Source organism: Drosophila guanche, unplaced genomic scaffold, assembly GCF_900245975.1.
Source record: "Drosophila guanche unplaced genomic scaffold, DGUA_6, whole genome shotgun sequence".
Lineage (NCBI taxonomy): Eukaryota > Metazoa > Arthropoda > Insecta > Diptera > Drosophilidae > Drosophila > Drosophila guanche.
In genome coordinates, this window is record NW_022995770.1 from 208,665 (window position 1) to 231,930 (window position 23,266).

At 43.5% G+C, this 23,266-nt stretch overlaps 3 protein-coding genes across 4 annotated transcripts; 2 read left to right on the plus strand and 1 right to left on the minus strand.

Annotated features, from left to right (window-relative positions):
- The first annotated feature begins 219 nt into the window (after positions 1 to 219).
- On the plus strand, positions 220 to 855 carry LOC117591294. The gene is made up of 3 exons (XM_034284495.1): positions 220 to 447; positions 514 to 570; positions 644 to 855. The coding sequence occupies exons 1-3, from the start codon at positions 230 to 232 to the stop codon at positions 774 to 776; spliced, it is 408 nt and encodes a 135-aa protein (XP_034140386.1). The 5' UTR covers positions 220 to 229; the 3' UTR covers positions 777 to 855.
- Positions 856 to 7,026: 6,171 nt separating this feature from the next.
- Positions 7,027 to 10,305, plus strand: LOC117591296 (polycystic kidney disease 2-like 1 protein). The gene is given in 8 exon segments (XM_034284497.1): positions 7,027 to 7,067; positions 7,655 to 7,698; positions 8,327 to 9,131; positions 9,201 to 9,225; positions 9,227 to 9,433; positions 9,485 to 9,712; positions 9,775 to 10,017; positions 10,069 to 10,305. Coding segments are annotated over 8 exon segments (1,830 nt in total).
- A 1,638-nt stretch (positions 10,306 to 11,943) lies between these two features.
- LOC117591293 (uncharacterized protein CG1552) lies at positions 11,944 to 12,910 on the minus strand. Of its 2 annotated transcripts, none has more exons than XM_034284493.1 (3): positions 12,694 to 12,910; positions 12,446 to 12,599; positions 11,944 to 12,275 (listed from the first exon to the last, which is right to left on the minus strand). In XM_034284493.1, exons 1-3 carry the CDS (start codon positions 12,839 to 12,841, stop codon positions 12,020 to 12,022), a joined length of 558 nt encoding a protein of 185 aa, XP_034140384.1. In that variant the 5' UTR covers positions 12,842 to 12,910; the 3' UTR covers positions 11,944 to 12,019. The 2 variants fall into 2 exon arrangements, with proteins under 2 accessions (XP_034140384.1, XP_034140385.1); XM_034284494.1 differs by having other exon boundaries at positions 12,485 to 12,599; positions 12,694 to 12,903.
- Positions 12,911 to 23,266: the final 10,356 nt, after the last annotated feature.

Sequence of the window (23,266 nt, forward strand, 5' to 3'; positions counted from 1 at the left end):
GCTGCTTAGACAATGCATCCGCCACAACATTCAGCTGCCCCTTCCGGTACGTCACCTCGAAGTCGTACTGCTGTAGCTCCAGGCTCCATCTCGTGACTCTTCCCGTTGGGCTCTCGATGCTATTCAGCCACTTCAAAGCCATGTGATCCGTGATCACTTTGAAGCGATACCCTTCCAGATATGGCTTGAGCTTCCTAACGGTCCANTTTACTAGAACATGGTAATTGCTATGCTCATCGGAACCTATAAGACGGTGAAAAGCGATGATGTTACCAGAGGACGTAGCATTTTGGGATCGTATGTCTATAAGAAACTGTCTGCAGCTCTTTACTGGATCACCCACTGTGGTCAGAAGCGTCAACGTCAGCCCGATAATGCGGCTGATAAGGATTCGACACCCGCAGAGGGAGAGGCTGAGGTTTGGGGAGACAGCACTGCAGTAACAGAGTAAGCTTACTTCTGAGAGATATTCTTGTGGGAAGTCCTTCCTCGCTGATCAATATTCGTTTGCAGGGCACGCATCATCATACCGGAGCATCATCCCGGAGTAGGAGAGAAGGATTTAGATCGGTAGGATCGCAAATATTTTTTGGATTCAGCACGTATAATGTGTTTTCCCCTTCGCACTTGCTTTTTCCATTAGTCTGAACATTCGCTTGGATCAACTCGAGAAAGTTTTAAAACAAATTCTCATCAACATGGAAGACATATTGAAACGTGTTGATGTAAACCGTCTCAGAAGAACGAACCAAAATAATAGGGAATCTTCGCCATAGACACCTCGAATATAAGGGGTGCAGTATAATTAACCATGTTTGAGGTGATTGCTAGACCTCTTAGACCTTTAGGTGGGACTCGAACTTTTGTTAAAGAAAAATAGTTATTTTTAAATAAAAAAAAGCAAAATATTAATGTATGAATTTATGAATTTATGTACATGTATAAAAAACTTTAAAACAAATATATTTTTACTCTGTGCTTTAACATGTTTCATATTTTTATTGAATGTTGCTATGAATTCTGTATGTTCACACTGTTACAAATGTATTTTGAAATATCGCCCCGCCCTCTACAGCCCCCACAATAGGCGAAAATCTGCTTTATCCTAACTTTTGAAGATAAGAGAAATCTAAAAACGCAATTCCGTAGATGATTCTAGATGATATACCTAAGTAAAAATCGAGAAGGGACGTGTGAGACGCTTCTTACGCGTCAAAACTTTTATACCCGGCACTCAGTACTACATCTGCACCTTAGCGGTGTTTTGTGAATTTTACATATTTTCTTCATCTGTCATCTACATCTACTACAATTCTCACACCAACACGCTCCCTTAGCTCGCCGCCCTTCCCTAGACCCACACACTGCAGGTTCGCGGCAGAGGCAGCGCAAAAGGGCACATACTGTAGAAGCAGAATGTGAATGAGAGAATGTGAAAAAAAACAAATATAAACGGGGTGGGTTTAGCCACTGCAAATTAATTTCTTCATTGTGGCTATAATAATGATCCACTCGGATCCCAATTTGGTGATCTGATATATATGGTCATTCCCTACAGAATGGCGTTAGATTTATGTTATCGTCAAAATTGTAGATTTGGGAGGTTTCCGCCCTTTTGCGGGGGCGGAAGGGGGCGTGGCTCATTTTTTTACACTTGTAACAGTGTGAGCATACAAAAGTCTGGATGTAAAATTTGGTGGCTCTAGCTTTTATGGTCGCTGAGATCTAGGCGCTCAACAAGACGGACGGACAGACGGACAGACGGACAGACAGACAGACATGGCTCAATCGACTCGGCTATTGATGCTGATCAAGAATATATATACTTTATGTGGTCGGAAACGTTTCCTTCTGTGTGTTACATACATTCACTTTGTGCACAAATACAATATACCCTATTTACTCTTCGAGTACCGGGTATAAAAATGTTAAATGTAGTGTAATGTAATGCATATAAAGCTAAATCTATCAATAACTTAGCTCTGCCGAATGTGGCTGTAGTCCGTATTATTCCAGATTTCTGGACTCCCACCTAAGGAGGGAGGAGAAACGATCCACTAACACCAACAGCATTGCGTTCCCATGCTTCGATCTCGGCAGAGGTCCCACGAAGTCCGCACACACTGTTGCCCATGGCTCTTCTGGGACCTGGGTCAACATTTTCCCAGCTGCCCGTATCTGGCTTGACTTGAAACGCAGGCAGGTTTCGCACCTCCTCACGTATGCCCTTACGTCCCGGTGCATCCCTGGCCAATAATACTTTGCGGCAATTCGTGCCATGGTCTTCCGACCGCCAGAATGCCCAGCCCCTGGGGAGTCAGGATTCTCCCTTAAAACCTATTCCCGTAGACTCGTGGGGATACACAGCTTCCCCGCCGCCACCTCCTCGTCTCCGGCTCGGTGGGGAATGTTTCTGTAAATTCCACCAACCTCCTCTACATAATCTGGGAATTTTTCCGGTTCCTTCTTCATCCTCTCCTTCACTTTTCGGATCCATCGGCACCCTTCGCCGATATCCGGCTCCACTTTATTGCCTTCTTCATCCTCTATCCGCAGGCATCGCTCGGCCACGGGCTGCCTAGACAATGCATCCGCCACAACATTCAGCTGCCCCTTCCGGTACGTCACCTCGAAGTCGTACTGCTGTAGCTCCAGGCTCCATCTCGTGACTCTTCCCGTTGGGCTCTCGATGCTATTCAGCCACTTCAAAGCCATGTGATCCGTGATCACTTTGAAGCGATACCCTTCCAGATATGGCTTGAGCTTCCTAACGGTCCAGACGATGGCGAGGCATTCCTTTTCGGTAGCCGAATAATTCCTCTCCGCTGCATTCAAGCGATCTACTGGCATAGGAGATCACCCGCTCACCCCTGTCCGTTTCTTGTGTTAGGATTGCCCCTAATCCATAATCACTGGCATCCGTTTGCAAGACGAACTTTTTCGTGAAGTCGGGGCACGCCAACACTGGGTCGGCCGCCAACCTACTTCTTACCGCTTCAAACGCCGCCTGCCGTTCTTCACTCCACTCCCATTTGGTCTTTTTCTTTAGCAACGTGGCCACCCCCAAGTACTGGCTTAATTCCTTCACGTTTGCAGGGGGTTTTAGTTCGGCTTTTGCCGCCACCTTCTCAGGGTCGGTGCAGATTCCATCTACCGTCACCTTGTGGCCCAGATATCGCAGTTCCTCCTTCAGATTTTCCTTGTGCTCCTTCTCTGTTCGTCCAATGACAATAATATCGTCTTGGTACGCGAACGCGTGTGGCATCATCTCGGGCCCGATCACCTGATCCAAGGCCCGCTGAAAGGTGGCCGACACGGAGTGCAATCCAAACGGCATCACCTTCCATTGGTACAGCCTCTTGCCGGGCACCATAAATGCGGTGACCTGCCGGCTTCGCTCTTCCAGCGGAATCTGCCAATATCCGTCCTTTAAGTCCAAGCTGCTTATGAAACGGGCTTCCCTGAGCTGGTCCAATATGTAATCGATCCTGGGCATGGGATACGCATCCTTCACTGATTTCGCGTTCAGCTGGCGGAAATCCACGCACAGCCTCCACTGGCCAGTCTTCTTTTTCACCATCACGATTGGTGAGCTGTACGGGCTCTTTGAGGGTTCGATGCACCCCAATTCTAAAAGCTTTCGATTTATCTCTGCTTGCATCTTGGGGTTTTTCGGGTAGTATCTCTGTTTAATCGGTTGCGGATCACTCATGGTGATCGTATGCACCGCCACATTAGATACTCCCTTGAGTTTTGCAACTCCCTCCAACTCACGAGCCAAGAACTCTTCCGTTGACTCTTCCTGGCCCCCTTTTGTCTCGGCTTCTACTGGGATCAAATCCGCTGCTCCAGCTCGGATCTCTTCCTCCTCCCGGTCTGAGTATTCCACTACTGCTACCGACAGCCTTTCTTCCGTACCTTTTCGCACTCGATCTTGGGCAGGAATCAGCACCCTGTGGCCCGCACAGGTCATCTCTGCCCCGACCGCTCGGAGGAAATCCCAGCCCAACACCAACTCATCAATGATTCCTGGCAAAATCAGCAGCGCCATCTCAATCTCCTGGTTCCCGAATGCCACCTTCACCTTGAGTTGGCGTGTCACCTCCTGGCTGTGGCCATCTGCCAGCCGCACTCGCTTTCTCACCGGAACCTCTCTCCCCCGCCCCTTCACCTTTCGGCCAACTCACAGCTGATGAAGCTTCTGGTGGTTCCTGTGGCCCGTGGCTGACAGCTGGGCCTCCTCGCTTCTCAGTCCTCCGACTAGGTTGTAGGGGCGATTTCTTGCGACCCGGGCACGGCCCTCCGCGGCTTGGGTCGCGGGGCGTTTCCCGCCTTCCGGCAGCACTCCCGCGTCGAAATTCCCACCTTCCCGCACATCCAGCAGTACGTGAGGGGCCGAGCTTGGTACTCTCTTGATCAATGCTCCCCGCTCCCACACCTTCTGCATGCCTGTGCCGGGTTCTGAACGTACCCGTTCACAACAGCCGCCGTCTGAGCGGCAACGCTGACCGCGTCCCCTCTTCTCCTCTTGTCGTGGTCGGCCCTTCTGTGCACTGACGGCACACTTCTGCTCCCGCCGGCTTGCTAAATGGATTAGCGGCTCGTGCCCTTATGACCGGATTCTCCCGTTGGAACTCCTCGCGATCTCTCTCTAGTGCCTCCAATTCGTCTGCCAAAGCCATCATTGACTCCAAATCGCGGCATCTATGCGGTCGCATGTACGCCCTCAGATCCGGCATGCTATTCTCCCTTATCAGATCCGTTTGCTCTTCCTGTGGGCACTTCAGGGGCCTCATGAGAGTCTGCATCTCCACCATGTAGTCTTTGAATGGCTCTCCCCACCTCTGCTTCCGCACCCTCACCTCCTGCAGCAGCTTCTCAAAATATCCTCTTGGCAGGAAATACGCTTGGAAGCTTCTGGAGAAGTCTTTCCACGTCTTCCATTGCCGATTGTTGGCCACAAACCACATCAGCGCCCGCCCCTTCAGGAGCTCCGGCATCGCCCTTGGGATCAGGTCCGGATCCAGCCCGTACGTCTCGGCTGACCACTCGACCTGCTCCAAGAACTCGAGAGGCTTCGTCGTTCCGTCGAACCGGAACGACCACTCTCTCACCTGTTTGGTCACCTTAGCGTAGTCCAGGTGTGCCGGCCGTGGGCCTTGTGGCTCATGGATCCCCCTTTCCGGGTCTCGGCTTGCCTGTCGATGCCGGCTGGGTGTCGGAGTGACCGACCGCTCGGGCACCGCCAGGCTCGCCATGAGCTCCTGCTGAAACTCAGCCGGGGACTTCCATAGCGCCGCCGCCGATGCCTTCCCTTGCGGCAGAGCGAGTTGCTCATACGCGGCTGGCTTGTCGTCAGCATGCCCGAGGCATCGGCGACGTTCTGCTCTCCCGACACTCCCAGACCTCCACTAGATCCGCATACTCTGGCTCTCCGCCATGTTCTCTAACCCACTCTTTGAACGCCTTCCTCATTTCGTCTAGCGTCCCCTCTAATCGTACGCCAACCGCCTGAGCGCATTGCACCAGCTCCTCTTTCTTCAAATTGTGGATCCATTGTCCTTTTCCCATCGTGCCCTTTTCGATCTATCAGACCACCTTTCCTTAAGTTTTTTTTACTTGTTTTGGTCGTGAGGTCCCACGTTGGGAGCCAGTTGTAACGAACCCTTTTTCCGGTCGTGTGACCTGTGCTGGGCTGACTAAGCGGGAAATTGTGTGGTTGCAACGAATTTGTATTGTTACCTCGACGACCAAGTAAAAACACAGGATTAGTTTAATTCTGACAATTGGGGTTTTATTCAGTATATTAATATCTATAGCTTAGCTTAGCTTATGGCTATATTATCGCTATCTTGTGACCTGCCGATTTCGGAGGGTTGGCTCCGGGCGTCGCACGTTGGTGCCGCTGAACTGGGTCAATTTATCTTAATCCGCCACACCATTTTCGCACTCTAACGGTTCAACTTTCTCCGCTTTAACCTAGTCCGAAAATCTGCTGTTCACTCTGATTATGCAAGACTCACTCTGGGCATTCGATGTCGCTGGTCCCGTTACGATTTCCGCTAATATGCACTTCGATTCACTTATACTCCCGAACACTCGACTTAGCTCCTTGGCTGACCCCCTCCTTATATAGGCCCTGGCTAACGGTTCTCCCACGCGGTCAGTATTTTTCCATTGGGGTCCTCGATCTCATGGCCATATTTGGTCATGCGCCGGTCCGCTGCCGGCCCGATCCCATCCTTCCACTCTCTTCTGCGCCGCCATCTTGGGCTCCCCGCTCTCTGAGCGCCTCTTCCAGATTCGCCGTGTTCGGATATCCGAGCCCCAGGCGGGGCTATTTATTTAAAAAATAAATAAAAATTATTTTCACAAAACAAATAGCAATGGGACCAGTGTGCCGACCAAGTGCTTAAAGCAATGCTTAAAGCGGGATCGAAAACATATGAGCGCAGAGAGGAGAGAAGGACAAGCGCAGCGGCAGCTAAAACAGTGAGCGCACGCTACTGCACAGAAATTATTGAGAGCGAGAGAGGGAGAACAGTTACTCGAGCTATAGAGTGAAAGACAGAAGCGCAACTACAAGAGAGAGCGGTTAATAGTGAGGGCGTACTTACAACAAGAAAAAGCACAAACACACAACTAACCGACGCACCAAATGAATACGATTATAATTTTAAACAAATAATAGGCATGCACTCGCATATTAGGATAGTTAAGAAAAGTGGCAAGCTATTCAATAATTATAAGAAGAATTATTTCGAAAAAAACCCGGTTGTTTATCCAAAATAGAAAGGAAAATACGGAGCGCAAAACAAAAAAAACGTCTGGTCACTACGAAAGAGAACGACCGATACATAATAATTTGATAACCGCTGACCCGTACTGCAGAGTGCGTAGATGCTTGGTACAAAGGTACGTATGTTTCAGTCATTTTCAGAGCACACCTGACGATACACAGCACTCTGGCATCATTCCATATCATAAATGAAATTCGAGCTCCATATTATAATGTGATATTAGGATATGATCGTCCTGCTGATCGTCCTTCGACTCAAACTGGCAGAGTTCGTCAAAATAAAGTTTCTCGACGGACTGAATACATTCATATGCAGGTCCAAGTTCATTGAGAGAAGGGTTTTGAAGCTGACCAAACTGGACTAAATTAGTCAAACAATAGAGCCACCACCACAACGAATAATTGAAAGATTAACAGATTGACAGCCGATTGTGGCTGTAGTCCGTATTATTCACATTTCTGTGCGTGGCTTTCGGAAAGGAAGCTTGCAGAAAATCTTTTGACCAAATATGGCCCAACAGGGTTAGGACTACAGGCCGAAAGTACTGAGTCAGCGTCCCAGCCCCCCTCCAAGACCATCGCGTGGAGTGCCGCCTCCGTCTTTCCAGCGATCCTTGGGAAGTCTCGAATTTCAAGAGACCAACGACGAGTCTGATCCAATCTCAGGCTCAGGCCGTTGTCCAAGCAGATCAGCCCCTCTCTATAAGACAAGCACAGGACACGCAGAGAGAAACAAAATTTGGGATATTTGGACAGAAGGGGATCGCAACCGATTTAGCACTTAGACGCAAGTCTAGAGCACCCTACAGGATGAAGCAGAAGAAATCGCAGATTCTCTACACAACCGCCGAGGAGGTTTGTGGAGGTGTTTTTCATATTTCTTGTCGTTACATCGCTGGGTAAGTGTACCACTTAGAACCACTGCTATTTATACCCGGTACTCAAAGAGTAAATAGGTTGACACGCCTCTGCCGCGTCTCTGCCCTGACTCTGCAGTGTGTGGCTCTGGGGGAGGGTGGCGAGCTAGAGGAGCGTGTTGGCGTGAGAAGTGTTGTTGATGCAGATGAAGAAGATAAGATGCAGATGTTAGTAATGAGTGCCGAGTATAAAATTTGTGACGCGTAAGAAGCGTCTCACACGCACCTTCTCGTTTATTACTAGATACCTAGAGATTTATATATCGATTGCTTTATTATTGCATTTTTATTTTATGTTTCATAGCAGACATTTAGAAAGGGATAAGATAACATATGTACATACATATGCATGATAGCCCGTCCGTCCCTCATGACGAGCGCCTGGCTTAGGAATTTAAAGGCATATCTAACAGGGGAAGTGTGATTAATATCCACATTTTAATTTTTTGGATAGTCTTATTGTGTGGGAGGTACTTAGAGGTTCAAAGACTTTATCTGCATTGCCTCATTCAAATAGGAGAGGCAGTTCCCCTTAAAGTCATAAAAACTATCGAAATCACCTGAGCATTTGATTAGTCATTGATCGTAAACTATTAATTGTATATTCTAGTTACTGTGTCTGTGCGTCACCAGCATTCTTTTCACTTCAATGAAAAGATGACAAAACTGTTTAGATTTCGCGAAATGTTCCTGGCTCCATCGGTGACGACTTCCTTCAGCAAGATGCTTACCATCCAGGACTGGTGGGACTACTTGGAGTACAACTTCGTTATCACGCTACGCGGAGGCATGACCATAATGACCGCTGGCACATCTGTGTGTCCAACTGCTAATTTCACAGCTCAATTAGCTAACAATGACGACCGCCGTAGAAGGGTCAGACAGGGCAGAGCAGGCGAACAATCTGAAGGCAAGTTCGAGAAAGACAACTCCGATGGCACTGACATGAATTCGAGTCCCGTAGATGTCGGCAGGGGGCAGGCTTGCGGCGCTGAAGACATTAACATCAGAGAGCCCGGACCGCACCGTGTGCTGCTGCACGAAAACCTCATGCTCGGGCCTCCGCGCCTCCGCCAGGTACGCGTCCGCAAGGGGACCTGCCACATGAACAAGGCCTTTGTCCAATTCTTCAGCTCTTGCTACTCCGAGTTTACGAACGCGGTGGCGGACAACAGCAGACAGCACAAGGGCACGCCCTATCGAACTATGCGTGAACTGGACGCCACACCGATCTGGACTCTTCTGAACGTGTATGCTTGCGGTGGATACTCCATAGATCTTACCTACGACAAAAATGAGAATCTTAAAGCGCTCAATGAACTTAAGCATGACCATTGGCTCGATCGAGGCTCTAGGCTGTGTTTGGTAGAGTTCAATCTGCACAACGAGAATATGGGTATATTCCAGAGCGTCAAGTAAGAGTCTATTCCTGACCAAACACTCGTCCGACTGGGTTCTGAGCCTAGCTATTTTCAACCTTCTAGACTTATAGCTGAGCTTCTTCCAACTGGGGGGGGCCATGCCGCGCTTACACTTTCAAACGGTTAAGAAATATTCCTTCTTCTCCGACCACAGTGTGACCATGATTGTTGTTCACATATTCTGGTACATTATGGTCTTCTACTACACCTTCGTTTTCATCACACACTTGGGCCAGTCCACCTGCAAAGTCTACTTAAATTCCGTGCTGCACCTTATCGACGCCAGTGTCTTATTGGTGAGTATTGTCCATTTTTACACTGTCCCATTTTAGCACAAAGTTTCCCAGATATATTACTTGGATGTCATCTACAACGTATGGCACACTTTCGAGGTGAAGTCTATAATATCCAAGGCCCAGGTGAGCCAAGGCTATTTAAGTCTCGATGTTCTCTGCCTGTGCAACACCATCTACGGCAAGATGATGGCTGTTCTGGACTGCCTCGTTTGGATCAAGATATTTAAGTTCATCACATTTAATAAGTCACTGTTTCAGTTCACAGCTACAGTACAGAGGGTATTTAGCACCGGCACAGTAGACTATTGAGTTTTCTTTGAGAAATCTTTGTACATATGTAGAGCTCAAGGGACTTGCCTGGCTTCAGTCTTATATTTGGCATTGTGTGCATGACGTATGCCCAAGTGGGTCTCCTGCTTTTTGGGACTGAGCACCCAGATTTCCGAAACCATCTCACATCCTTCTTCACCATGATACGTATGATACTGGGCGATTTTCAGTACAAGCTCATGGGACAAGCCAACCGGATATTGGGTCCCATCTTCTTTGTATCCTACATTGTCATTGTGGTTTTCATATTATTGGTAGGATTGAGCTTTTAAGGGAAGTACTCTGCTACTGTTTTATTTTACTAGAACATGGTAATTGCTATGCTCATCGGAACCTATAAGACGGTGAAAAGCGATGATGTTACCAGAGGACGTAGCATTTTGGGATCGTATGTCTATAAGAAACTGTCTGCAGCTCTTTACTGGATCACCCACTGTGGTCAGAAGCGTCAACGTCAGCCCGATAATGCGGCTGATAAGGATTCGACACCCGCAGAAGGAGAGGCTGAGGTTTGGGGACACAGCCCTGCAATAACAGAGTAAGCTTTTAAGCTTAAGTTTTGCGTAACTCATGCTTTCGATATCGTACCCATATCGACCTCAAGATAGGTCCGCTTTACCATTCTCCTCCTTGTCCTTTTCCATGTCCGGGCTGAGCTGGCATTCTGGCCATTTCCGATCCTCGTCGCTTAAGTACTAGTATATTTTACCTTTGGGAGCCCTGCATGAATCCACAGTATTCACATTTAAAACTAGAAAACCTACGAACACATGAAATGCTGATTGCTGCATCGTTCAGTCCGTTTGGGCGAATGGTTAAGCGGACATATCGCAAAACGTCCAAAAACGGTCTTAGAAATGATAAATATCCGTGAGCGATTACTGAAGCCTCGCTCAATGTCCGCAAGCGGACTCATAAAATAGCATTGTCTAGTTTTCACTTATTTTGAAGTCCGTAACCTTATAAGGTTACATACATTCATATTTACATACATACATACATATATCCTGACTGATATCCCGGGTAAAAAAGTTATGACGTGTTTCGCTTCTCACGTTCCTATTCGATCTATAATAATTTATAACTTTCATATATGTACATACATATGCCATTTTTGGTCTGTGAAGAATACACTGTTCAACGTTCCTAATCGTTAATACTCCTGTCCGCTTTCTTTTCCGATTAGATCTGGGAAGCCCCATTGGTTCACCAAAGCCATTTCCAGACGGCAAATCTTAAAATTGGCAAAGGTCCATTGATTCTTGAATCTTCCCCCGATCGGGAAGGAATCGTTTATAGTTCCTCTCTAAGTATAAGAAAGGTAACAGTTCTGACTTGAACTTACAAAAACTAAAGAGGTTAATCTATCAGAACATGTTATGTGCACACTTGCAATTTACAATATCTCAGCAAATTACCGACATATGTCTCCAGCTCATGGATTTATTATTAAGGGCTTTTGAGGTAAATTGCCGACGGGTATTATTTGCATTGATCACAGTAAGGCATTTAGGCCAACTTAGTAAGCCATTCTAGCCCTTCTAGGACAAAACCTTTTAGATTACTGGCCACCATCGTATGGATAATACTTGGCTCTGTATCTCTGCTCACATTCGCTTGCAATTCGGTGGTGTTGTGCAAACGGGCCACGGGCGTATCTCATTTCACGAAATCATTCGTCCAAAAAGTACTGAATTGGGGAGTCATCATTCTAGCTTTCAATGTGAATACTGTGGATTCATGCAGGGCTCCCAAAGGTAAAATATACTCGTACTTAAGCGACGAAGAGCGGAAATGGCCAGAATGCCAGTATCAGCCAGGACATGGAAAAGGGCAGCAACAGCAGCAGAGGACAAGGAGTAGAATGGTCTCCTTGCTCTCTTGATTTATTCTTGGTTATTAAAATAAAACCTATAGAAGCCAGTTGCCTGTACCAAGCTAGACTCCGCTCTGTACCAATGCTGTAGCTAAAACTGGATCTCCGCGCCAAGTACTCTGGGCAAACCGATGAACGGAAACAGAAAGCTGCGGGGGACTTGTATATGGGTGTCCCGACACTGGAACCGCGGAAAACCGAGGAAAAGCGGTGAGTCAATTGAGCATTGTGTGACTTGAAACCATTTGGAGACCCTTTCGAAGGCTTGTCTAGACGGACTGCAAAATGAATGGAGTCAGAGGGCTTGCTTTTAAGACAAAATTCCTATAATTCAAAGATCAAAGTATACAGTTTCATTAATCGCAGAGTAACTCGATGCTCTAATAGTTGTTGTAGACAAATTCGCTGAGGAGGGAGTTGACTGGGCCGTCGCCTCCCGATCCGCCTCCGCCGGCGGCTCCGCTAGTGGATCCTTCCTGCATGTTGCGTAGCACGCGGTGGCGAAGGTGCATGGTGCGCAGACGCTGCATTCGCCGCTTCAGATTGCAGTACACGGGACAGCAGTCGGGGAAGGGCTTGTACATGAGCTCCTCCTCATTGCCCTGCTCACACTGGTCGGTCAAAATGTCCAGACAGCTGGAGGAAACGTTGGGCAGGGGACAGGTTATTAGTTTGGATTCACTTGCTTTCGAATGGTTAATGGGTGTGGAGTGTTCATGCAGGATAAGGATGTACGTGCAGATATTTGTGGGTGCATGCACACATACATATATACATATTTATGTATCTTTGAATTGGTCAACTACTCATTCGGTCTAGACATTTTTTCCACTTCGAAAATAGACCTGGAGCGGGGAATTATGTGGTTGTTTTCGCAAAAAAGATTGGAGCACAGGCTGAGCAGGACCAGACGACGGGGCAGGAACTTTGATTGCTCCCACATGCAGCGGCGGAAGGTTCCTGAGCAAACACAACAAACATACAAAGTCAGCTTTAAATTTTCGGTTTGAGTTTGGTTCTGGTCTGGGCAGGACACCCATAACTGAGCACTCACGCAGAACGCTGTTGTCGTTCTCCCCGGAGTCCTCCTGGGCGATGTAGTTGCGCTGCAGCTGGTAGTGCTTCATGTGGAACTGACCGAAACCCTGGCAGCCAACAAGGGCCAGACACATAAGGACCCAGAGCTTCTTCAACTTGTACATCTCGGTGATTCGGCGGGCGTGTACAAACTACGCGCTACGTGTGAGCACACCACACAGACCCCTAGAGAACAAAGCAGAGCAGAACATAACAAAAAAGAATAGAACAGAGCAGAACAACACAAAACAGAACATCAGTAAAGCGAGCGGAGCGTCGCAGAGCTATTATTTAGTCGGCATTATGTCTACGCAACGGTTAGCGGGACAGTCTTTTGTCTGTAATCGTGTTTTGTGTGTGTGTGTTTATTTTTTTAAATTGTCGTTTGTGCAACGGCTCTTGATTAAATCAAGAAAAAAATTGCAACGAAAATTTTTGCGTTTTACCCAAGCCTCCTAATGCTCAATGTCCAATGCCCAATGCCCATGTCCCGTGTCCCATGCTCCAGCCCGACAAGCTGTTGCCCGTGATTAATGCCCCCTATCCAATCCAGGTCCAATTGCGATTTGATGCCATGTCACGTCGCATGAGAGACAAACCCCAGAGATTGCACTAAAAAAGTTTGTCATAATAATTGTATATTTCCCAACAAGCACAATAATGTCAAGTGCATGTTGACTGAGGTGTGCCATTCAAAATGGGCCATAAAAGAAACGAGATGGGACGTGTGAGATGCTTCTTACGCATCACAACTTTTATACCCAGTACTCAGTAGGACATCTGCACCTTAGCGGTTATTTGTCAAATTTTAAATTTTTTTATAATCTGTCAACACTTCTCGCACCAAGACGCTCATTTAGCTTGCCCTCCTTTCCTAGAGCCACACACTGCAAAGTCACTGCAGAGGCAGAGGAACGGCAGAGGCAGAGGCAGCACACAGCAGAAGCGGAGTGTGAATGAAAGAATGTGAAAAAAAATAAAAGCTGCTGGACGCGGTGGGTTTAGCCACTGCATATTAATTTCTTCATTCTGGCTATAATAGTGGCCCAATCGGATCCCAATTTGGTGATCTGATAGATATGGTCATTCCCTACAGAATGGAGTTATTTTAGTTTTCTTTTATTTTAAAAATTGTGTCTGTGGGATATTTTGAAATACACTTTTAACAGTAAGCACACAGCCATCTGGATGCAACATTTGATGGCTCTAGCTTTTATGGTATCTGAGATCCAGGCGCTGAACAAGACAGACTCGCTAAATCGACTCGCCTATTGATGCTGATCAAGAATATATACACCTTGTGGGGTCGGAAACAAAATATCCTATGTACTCTTCGAGTACCGGGTATAACAAGAGTAAATAGGGTATACTCTTCGAGTACCGGGTATAAAAATTGTTATGTGAAATAGAGCATATGATAAATAACCGACCATCCGACTCAATGGATTCAGTACCATTGATTCCAAATTACATTTTGATTGGAAACAATTTTAGGGATTCATTTTATTTAACAGAAACTGATGGAAATTTGAAAGTGTTGAATATGTGGAAAGCATCTCAGACATGACGATATATTTTGGTTAAAATGGAAAAAATATTATTGACAATATCTTTTGTATAGTCGTAAATGAACAAAAGAAAAGTAAGAAGCGTCTCACACGTCGCTTCTCGTTTTAATGTGTATTATTTAGGAAATCTTTCTTTTAACGAAAAACATACATATTTTTAAACCGATTGAATCAGTCCTTCCCAGGCTCCTCCCATATGCGGACTCAAGGGTGCATTAAACAACCATGAGCATTTTTTTGTGGTCAAAAACTGCAACAGTTCGTATCTTGGGCCAGTCCAATATTTGAACAATTTGCTTAATTATCCGTATCCATTTCAATAGGAAAGCCGCGTCTACAAAAAACTGTCGGAATACATGCATAAAACATGCCTTGCGTGGAACGGCTACGTCAAGATGTACTGCTCGCGATGACATGCATGTAAATATTACACCATATCGCTTAACGTGACTCCTTTTTATGGTTATTTCTATCGGACAAAAATAGTCCACACCCACCTTTAAAAAGGCTATCTCAGTCGGCTCTATCCTACATTTTAAAAGTCATATTAGCGATTTGTGAGACAGTCCTCTTTTGTTTTTGCGATATTGACAGTCGACCTCCATTACTGTGTTTCGTCACTTTTTGATCAAAAAGAGCAAGTTGGATGTTTTTTTTTAGCAGTATCTTATTATACCCTGTACTCGAAGAGTAAATAGGGTATATTGTATTTGTGTGAAGAACGGTTGTATGTAACGCACAGAAGGAAGCGTTTCCGACCCCATAGAGTATATATATTCTTGATCAGCATCAATAGCCGAGTCGATAGAACCATGTCTGTCGTTCCGTCTTGTCTGTCGGCTAGTTTTCAGATACTATAAGAGCTAGAGCCACCAAATTTTGGCTCCGGGGTGCTGTATGCTCACACGGAAACCAGTGTATTCCGCCCCCGCAAAAGTGCAAAAACCTCCCAAACCTACAATTTTGAAAATAAAAGAAAACTAAAAACGCCATTCCGTAGGGAATGGCCATATCTATCAGATCACCAAATTGGGATCCGATTGGATTATTATTATAGCCAGAATGAAGCAAATAATTTCCAGTGGCTAAACCCACCCTGTCCCGCAGCTTTTCTTGTTCTTTTCACATTCTCTCATTCACACTCTGCTTCTGCTTCACTGGGTCTCTGCCTCTGCGTCCCTCTGCTTTGCCACTGCCGACTTTTAACCCACCCCGTCCCGCAGCGTATATTCTTTTTTTTTGTGTGCGGGCGCTGCCTTTGCCGGCAGTCTGCAGTGTGAAGGGCGGCGAGCTAAAGGAGCGTGTTGGTGTGAGTAGTGTTGTTGATGTAGATGACAGATGAAGAAAAAATTTAAATTTGACAAAAAACCGCAAAGGTGCAGATATAGTACTAAGTGCCGGGTATAAAAGTTGTGACGCGTAAGAAGAATCTCACACGGCCCTTCTCGTTTTATATGAGTAAATTAGAAAGAAGTCCTGATGCATTAAAAATGGACATTGTAATTTTAAGCACTTCGCGTTTTATCGCTCGCCTTTCCAACTGCAATAGCTCACTATGAGTTTTTGTAAAATTTAAATTGTAGGCAAGACAGTCTTTTTCGTAGTCACAAATTAATCCTAAAACACGTTCTTCGGTTATATTTATGATTTTTAGAGCAGAGTTGTGTGCATTTTTGCCTGGTTTATCTGATCCAAAACTTCTAGAGAGTTTGAAATCCAATTGCACACTTATCAAAGATGTATATGTACGTTACATCTTTGATCAGTTTGACAGCACTGCTAATATCATCTGCCCCGCCCAAGTAGTCGTCCATGTAATGTGTTTCTATTATGTATTGGTTGGCTTTAGGTAACTATTTTTCAAAGTCATTTGCGTTATGATTACTAACCTGCTGTGCCATACTTGGACTGCATTTGGCTCTTAAAAATAAAACTTGTATTTCATATAAGTCGGGTATACCCTGACGCCTATTTTACCGCCACAAAATTCTCTTGGCTGGTCTATCTTTCTGCTGAACTTCTATTTGTAGAAACATTTCTTTCATGCCCCCTACAAAAACAATTTTTTATCCACGGAAATTTATAAGAACGGAAGACAGATGATTGTAAAGGTCAGTTCCTGACAATAAAAAATCATTAAGGCAACACCCATGACTCTTAGAGGCTGCATCAAAAACAATTCTAAAATTATCTGGTTTATTTACATTGTGTACGCCAAAATGATGAAGATAATAAGTCAATGCTAACTGAATATCCGCTCAGACAAGCTCAATTTCTTTAGAGATCCTTTCGAAATATTTGATTTGATTGCACCTTCATATTTCCTTCCATATTTGAGATTTTTGTTAATTTTCCTTTCACAAGTCAATAGTCTTGAATACGCGTTGTTGTAACTCTCTGGAAGACGTATATTCTCCTGTTTCCAAAAAAAGCCACATTCAAATCCACCTTCTACACGCTTTAGGGATCTGTCCACAATTTCTAAGTACCTTTTATCGTCAATTGACATGGGGTGTCGTGCTAGCTGTTAATTCGCTTTCAATGGACCAATATGATTTGACGTGGTTATGCAAAGCATCCAAATCATCATATTCTTGCTCCTTGAAACAATGCACTATGGGTAAAAAGCGCGTAAGAAGAATCTCACACGGCCCTTCTCGTTTTATATGAGTAAATTAGAAAGAAGTGCTGATGCATTAAAAATGGACATTGTAATTTTAAGCACTTCGCGTTTTATCGCTCGCCTTTCCAACTGCAATAGCTCACTATGAGTATTTGTAAAATTTAAATTGTAGGCAAGACAGTCTTTTTCGTAGTCACAAATTAATCCTAAAACACGTTCTTCGGTTATATTTATGATTTTTAGAGCAGAGTTGTGTGCATTTTTGCCTGGTTTATCTGATCTAAAACTTCTGGAGAGTTTGAAATCCAATTGCACACTTATCAAAGATGTATATGTACGTTACATCTTTGATCAGTTTGACAGCACTGCTAATATCATCTGCCCCGCCCAAGTAGTCGTCCATGTAATGTGTTTCTATTATGTATTGGTTGGCTTTAGGTAATTATTTTTCAAAGTCATTTGCGTTATGATTACTAACCTGCTGTGCCATACTTGGACTGCATTTGGCTCTTAAAAATAAAACTTGTATATCATATAAGTCGGGTATACCCTGACGCCTATTTTACCGCCACAAAATTCTCTTGGCTGGTCTATCTTTCTGCTGAACTTCTATTTGTAGAAACATTTCTTTCATGCCCCCTACAAAAACAATTTTTTATCCACGGAAATTTATAAGAACGGAAGACAGATGATTGTAAAGGTCAGTTCCTGACAATAAAAAAATCATTAAGGCAACACCCATGACTCTTAGAGGCTGCATCAAAAACAATTCTAAAATTATCTGGTTTATTTACATTGTGTACGCCAAAATGATGAAGATAATAAGTCAATGCTAACTGAATATCCGCTCAGACAAGCTCAATTTCTTTAGAGATCCTTTTGAAATATTTGATTTGATTGCACCTTCATATTTCCTTCCATATTTGAGATTTTTGTTAATTTTCCTTTCACAAGTCAATAGTCTTGAATACGCGTTGTTGAAACTCTCTGGAAGACGTATATTCTCCTGTTTCCAAAAAAAGCCACATTCAAATCCACCTTCTACACGCTTTAGGGATCTGTCCACAATTTCTAAGCACCTTTTATCGTCAATTGACATGGGGTGTCGTGCTAGCTGTTAATTCGCTTTCAATGGACCAATATGATTTGACGTGGTTATGCAAAGCATCCAAATCATCATATTCTTGCTCCTTGAAACAATGCACTATGGGTAAAAAGACCGTTTTTTTGGCATTAATCCAAAAAATAGAGCTAGAACTCTACAAATTGGCATGAATGTTCGTTAGACTAAAGTAGATTTTCGGAAAAACATTTAGTCATGTGGACCCCGCCTACCTCCAGCCCCCATACGAACTGGAACCCATTTACGTCGTATTTATTATAAAAAAAGGTATTCATAAGATTTAATACATTTTAGAACTTTTCAAAAAAATTTATTTGATTGACTGATTGACTGATTGTTTGGTTAAAAGTAATTTGATTGGAATCGCTCCAACGTCCAATTGAATTTGGCTTAGTACTTGTTTAACTAAGCAAAAAATTGGATCATTTTCGTGTGAATTGTAATAGTTTCATCTTTGGTTAGTAAGTTTTTGTCAACACTCTTTATATTACAACATTTTATTGCGTCTGCTTAACGATTGCTGTTGGTCCAGACCTCCAGCAGCGCTGCATGAGTGCACTCATAAGCATCTGCAAAATTGAATATTTTCCGAAAAGGGCAAAAAACGGCAAAAAGCATTAACACCACATGATTCTATAATAAGTGGTTAATAACATTTAACTTGAACCTCTGTGCAGTGGTATGCTGTGCAAAAGTAATGTTCCACAGAAAACAGGTGCAATTGTTAGTACCAAGCAATTAAACCAGACAATTAAATAGCTATTTACACACAACTACACAAAAAACTGTATTAACAATTAATTTAAGTACCTCAACCTGTTATTTCCATATTTTTACATGTATATAAACTTTGTTATCGAGCTACAATTACAGCTCAAAGCATCTTTGAAAGCGCGCCAAAAATTCCGTAAAAATCTTCTAAAACCAGATTTCTTCGAATTTTCTTCTATCTGGATATTTAGGAATCCGAAAACTTAAGTCGCATTCAAAGATTTTGCGCAGATTTTTGTGACACTATAAGAGACCAGTTGTGTTGTCCTTTTAGGATTTTTGGCTTTGATTTTTCATATGAGGAGTTAGTGAAGTTTTTCAAGAATTTGAAAATGTCGGTCATGTCGCCTATTAGCAGAGTTTTTAAACGCATGTTTAGATCGAAAGTTGAAAGTTATAGCGGCCTGTCTTTTACCTCTGATTTGTACGCTGACTATTTTCGAATCTTCCTGTTCATAAACTTCCATATTCGTCCATTGCATCTTTAATGGTCTTATTGGGCCATCCAAACCTAAGGCATCTTCTAATTGCTCGTCTAACAAGGATATTGTCGATGCTTCGTCAAGAAGTGCATATGTGTTAATCGTATTTTTGGGTCCATGAGACAAACAGGTATTACTTTTAACAAAACTTTGTTTTGTCTTTCATATAATCACAGTTGCTTTCTGTGTTTGTTTTCCACTGATCATTATGATTTAGCTTGGTTAGTAGATTCTCTTGCTGTTTACCTCTGTCTTTGTGTAACAAGCCATTATGATTATATCTGAAATTACTTATTTTGCATTGTCTTTTTCTTTTACAATCCTTCATCAATTGGGTTTTACCCAGACAAGACAAACACAAGCTTTTCTGAGACACATGCTCGCATCTCCTGTCAATATTTAAGTCTTTGAATTTCCCACAATTGGTAACATAATTATCAGTCGATGAAAAATAATAACAGAATCCTTTTTTCTGTTCTTTGCATATATTATCTTGTTGATTTGTAACGGTAAATGTCCTATGCTTGGTCTTATGTTGAGCCAGACCGCAGAAGTGCAGCTTTAATAGTTTCGCTTAGCCATGCTTGAAAAATTATTATTTTGGGTTTAACTGATCTAGATTTCTTAAAGTGTTCATAAATGCAATTCGCTGTCTCATATGTAGGTAGTCTCCCTAATATTTCATCAAATAACAACAGATTACGATTATGATCTAAGTTTTCGATGGAGAACAATGTATGAACTAGATAAGTAATTACATCATAAAATGAGATTAGTTGTTCATATTTATCGTCTTTTATATATGGAAAATTCTTAATTTTTCCATTAAGTTGTCTTATAATATGACGCGAGTCTCCAACTCGTTTTTGAGGATTGCTATTACTTTCGACACATTATCTGCCAACAATAAAAGAGCTTGTAATGCTTTCCTTAAACGACCTATGTATGTTTTCATAGTTACGTTTCTCAGCGTTTTTGCACTCGTTGTCTTTGTCGTTGCCGTGGTCGATGTCGATGTCGTCTTTCTTTTCTTTCTGCGCCTCAAGCAGTTCTAGTTCCAAGTCCAGGTGTCTTTTTTGAAATTCCAGTTGTCTGCGCTACTGCACCTGTGTTACTATTTGCTGTGCAAGCTTCTGGTGTCTCGTAACCAATTCCATTTGCTTTAGAAGATTTCGGACCTTGGACGATGTGCGTGCACTTTGACTTCCCTTAGTTGTATCGGCTCCCTTTGGACGCTTTGTCTTCAAAATTTTTTATTGTGTTGAGTTTCATTGGTGTTGATGCCGCTACCTTTGACCTTGTCATTGGCTTCAAGGTAACGTCCATCTCTACTGCTGGTCTCTTGTTGGGATGGGGAGTGCAGTCCATCATCTTTGTTGGACCCATGGTAGAATTACTAATAGGTAACGTCATCAGCTGAGTGGAAGAGCACCAGCTTATTCACCACACTCTCTCAGCTCTCAGAGAGGCAAACGCTAGAGAGAGATAGCAAAACGTTTATTAGTAATTTCACCATGATTTCACCATGACCTGGTGTTCCTCGAGTGAGAAGGATGTGGTGAATCCGTCACCTATAAGCAATTTCACCATGGTTGGACCTATTATTGCTGTCTACGATGGTTTGTTCGTCAAAATTAACGGTTTCGTTGATTTGTGATTTCTTCAGCTTTATTTTTTATACCCGGTACTCAAAGAGTAAATAGGGTATATTGTATTTGTGCGAATAACGGTTATATGTAACGAACAGAAGGAAGCGTTTCCGACCCCATAAAGTATATATATTCTTGATCAGCATCAATAGCCGAGTCGATAGAACCATGTCTGTCTGTCCGTCTTGTCTGTCGGCTAGTTCTCAGATACTATAAGAGCTAGAGCCACCAAATTTTGGCTTCGGACTGCTGTATGCTCACATTGAAACCAGTGTATTTCAAAAGTGAGCCACGCCCCCTTCTGACCCGCAAAACCGCGAAAACCTCCTAAATCTAAAGTTTTGAAGATAAATGAAAACTGCATAGAATAAATTTTTTTCATCCCTGGATCTGAATGTCTTCAAAATCTAATGGGGGAATGCCAAAAGCATTATAATAAATGCAGTTCCGGCAACCAGAGCAAAGTGAGGGAGCAAGGAAGAATATAAATCAAAATTTATAAAAAACTAAATATTAAACCTGAAGAAACATGTAGAGCATGAAAGATGGGTATTTAATTGAGTTTCGGTTTTTTTTTCTATTTTTAAATTTACTACTATTTCATTGAACAGCACTTTTCATGGGTACTTTTGCAAAGTCATGTAAAACAATAAGACGAAACTCAATTGTTGATGGACTCCTTCTGGGTTCTAATGTGTACATTTCAGGCTTTCTAAAAAGGTATCACTTGCTTAATTTGGATGGTTGAAAATGTCCTAAAAATAGTTTTGAAAGTGGTGAGGTGCGGCACTACTATTTCATTGCACAAAGCTGTATTCTATCTACATCTACATCTACATCACTTGTCACGCCAACGCGCTCCTTTAGCTCGCGTGTGTAATGAAAGAATGAGCAAAAAATAAAAAAAACTTCTGGACGGTGTGGTTTTGGCCACTGGCAAAGAATTTCTTCATTCTGGCTGTAATAATGATCCAATCTAATCCCATTTCGGTGTGGAATTTCGGAATGTAATTTTTAGTTTTCTTTCTTACTCAAAATTGTGGCTTAAGCAGATTTTCGACCTTTTGAGTGGAAGGGAACGGTGCGAAATTTTGAAATACACTTGTAACAGTGTGAGCATACAGCCATCTGGATGCAAAATTTGGTGGCTTTAGCTTTTATTGTCTCTGAGGTCCAGGCGCTCAACAAGACTTACGTACAGTCGGACGGACAGACAGACATAGCTAAATCGACCGGCTATTGATGCTGATCAAGAATATATACTTTGTGGGGTCGGAAACGCTGCCTTCTGTGTGTTACTTTTTTCCGGACAAATACAATATACCCTATTTACTCTTCGAGTACCGGGTCTAAATAACGGGTGAAAGAGAGCCTATGCTTGAAAAAAGTTATAAGATGAATGGACCTAGCTATCATAGATATAAAAAAAAAAAAACAGAAACAAAAACAACAACAACAAAAAACTTAATGCTACCACGAAAAATTCATCTTCATCTTCTTCTTCATCTAATAAGAAATTAAAATTAAAATTAAAGGATGAAAGAGATTCTATGCTTGCTAAAAGCTTAAAGATCAATGGACCGCGTTGAGAGTAGCAGCAGCGAGTTGGCAGCGGGCTGCTGTTAACAGCCTGAGCTCGCTCTCATTCCCTACGCTCTCCTTCTTGCCTGGCGCTCGCGAGCTGGCTGGCAGCTAAGCTGTCTTCAGTATTCTACCCACCCCCGCACATTCGAGTCGATACTAAACGAATTATACATCCATACATACATCCATACATACACAAACACATAACTCTCTACACCCGCGCCGTTTCGAGTGCATAATATCGAATATACTTTACCTCTTCATTTCCGGACGCTCGGGTTTTCCGAGGATTTATCTGCAGTGACAGGAAGGCGCCCTCCTACAATCATTGGTCCTTCGAGCCGGATTCTTGCTGAATCGAGATGGTCCCAGCAAGCATCGGTGGATTCCAGATTAAACTGCAGATAAGTACGCTCATATTGTGGCGCCAATCGAATCCTTCCGCGATTGGCGTTCCGCACTCTTTAAGTCCGAGTGACCACTTATCCATATGTACATATATTCTTATGTACATATTGTCCGATCTCGCTAACAATTTCCGTGTCAGTTATCGGCGTCCGACACGTACATATGTAAGTGCATATGTTTGTCTGATCAGCACGTACACACCCCGCCCCCAACAAAATACTACTCCGAAATTATGTATTGGCGTTTTTTTTATTAATTTCAATAGAATTGTATATTCTTACATTCTTATTGTCACTGAATATTTATAATAAACTAGCTGACCCGGCGAACTTCGTACCGCCT

Excerpts from the sequence above, each read along its gene's own strand:
- LOC117591294 (XM_034284495.1), top strand. The coding sequence starts at position 230 with ATGCTCATCGGAACCTATAAGACGGTGAAAAGCGATGATGTTACCAGA. Across the intron at positions 448-513 it reads GACAGCACTGCAGTAACAGA|GGCACGCATCATCATACCGG; the intron begins GTAAGCTTACTT and ends ATTCGTTTGCAG. Across the intron at positions 571-643 it reads GGAGAGAAGGATTTAGATCG|TCTGAACATTCGCTTGGATC; the intron begins GTAGGATCGCAA and ends TTTTTCCATTAG.
- LOC117591293 (XM_034284493.1), bottom strand. The coding sequence starts at position 12,841 with ATGTACAAGTTGAAGAAGCTCTGGGTCCTTATGTGTCTGGCCCTTGTT. Across the intron at positions 12,600-12,693 it reads GAACGACAACAGCGTTCTGC|GAACCTTCCGCCGCTGCATG; the intron begins GTGAGTGCTCAG and ends GTGTTTGCTCAG. Across the intron at positions 12,276-12,445 it reads AAAATGTCTAGACCGAATGA|CTGTCTGGACATTTTGACCG; the intron begins GTAGTTGACCAA and ends CGTTTCCTCCAG.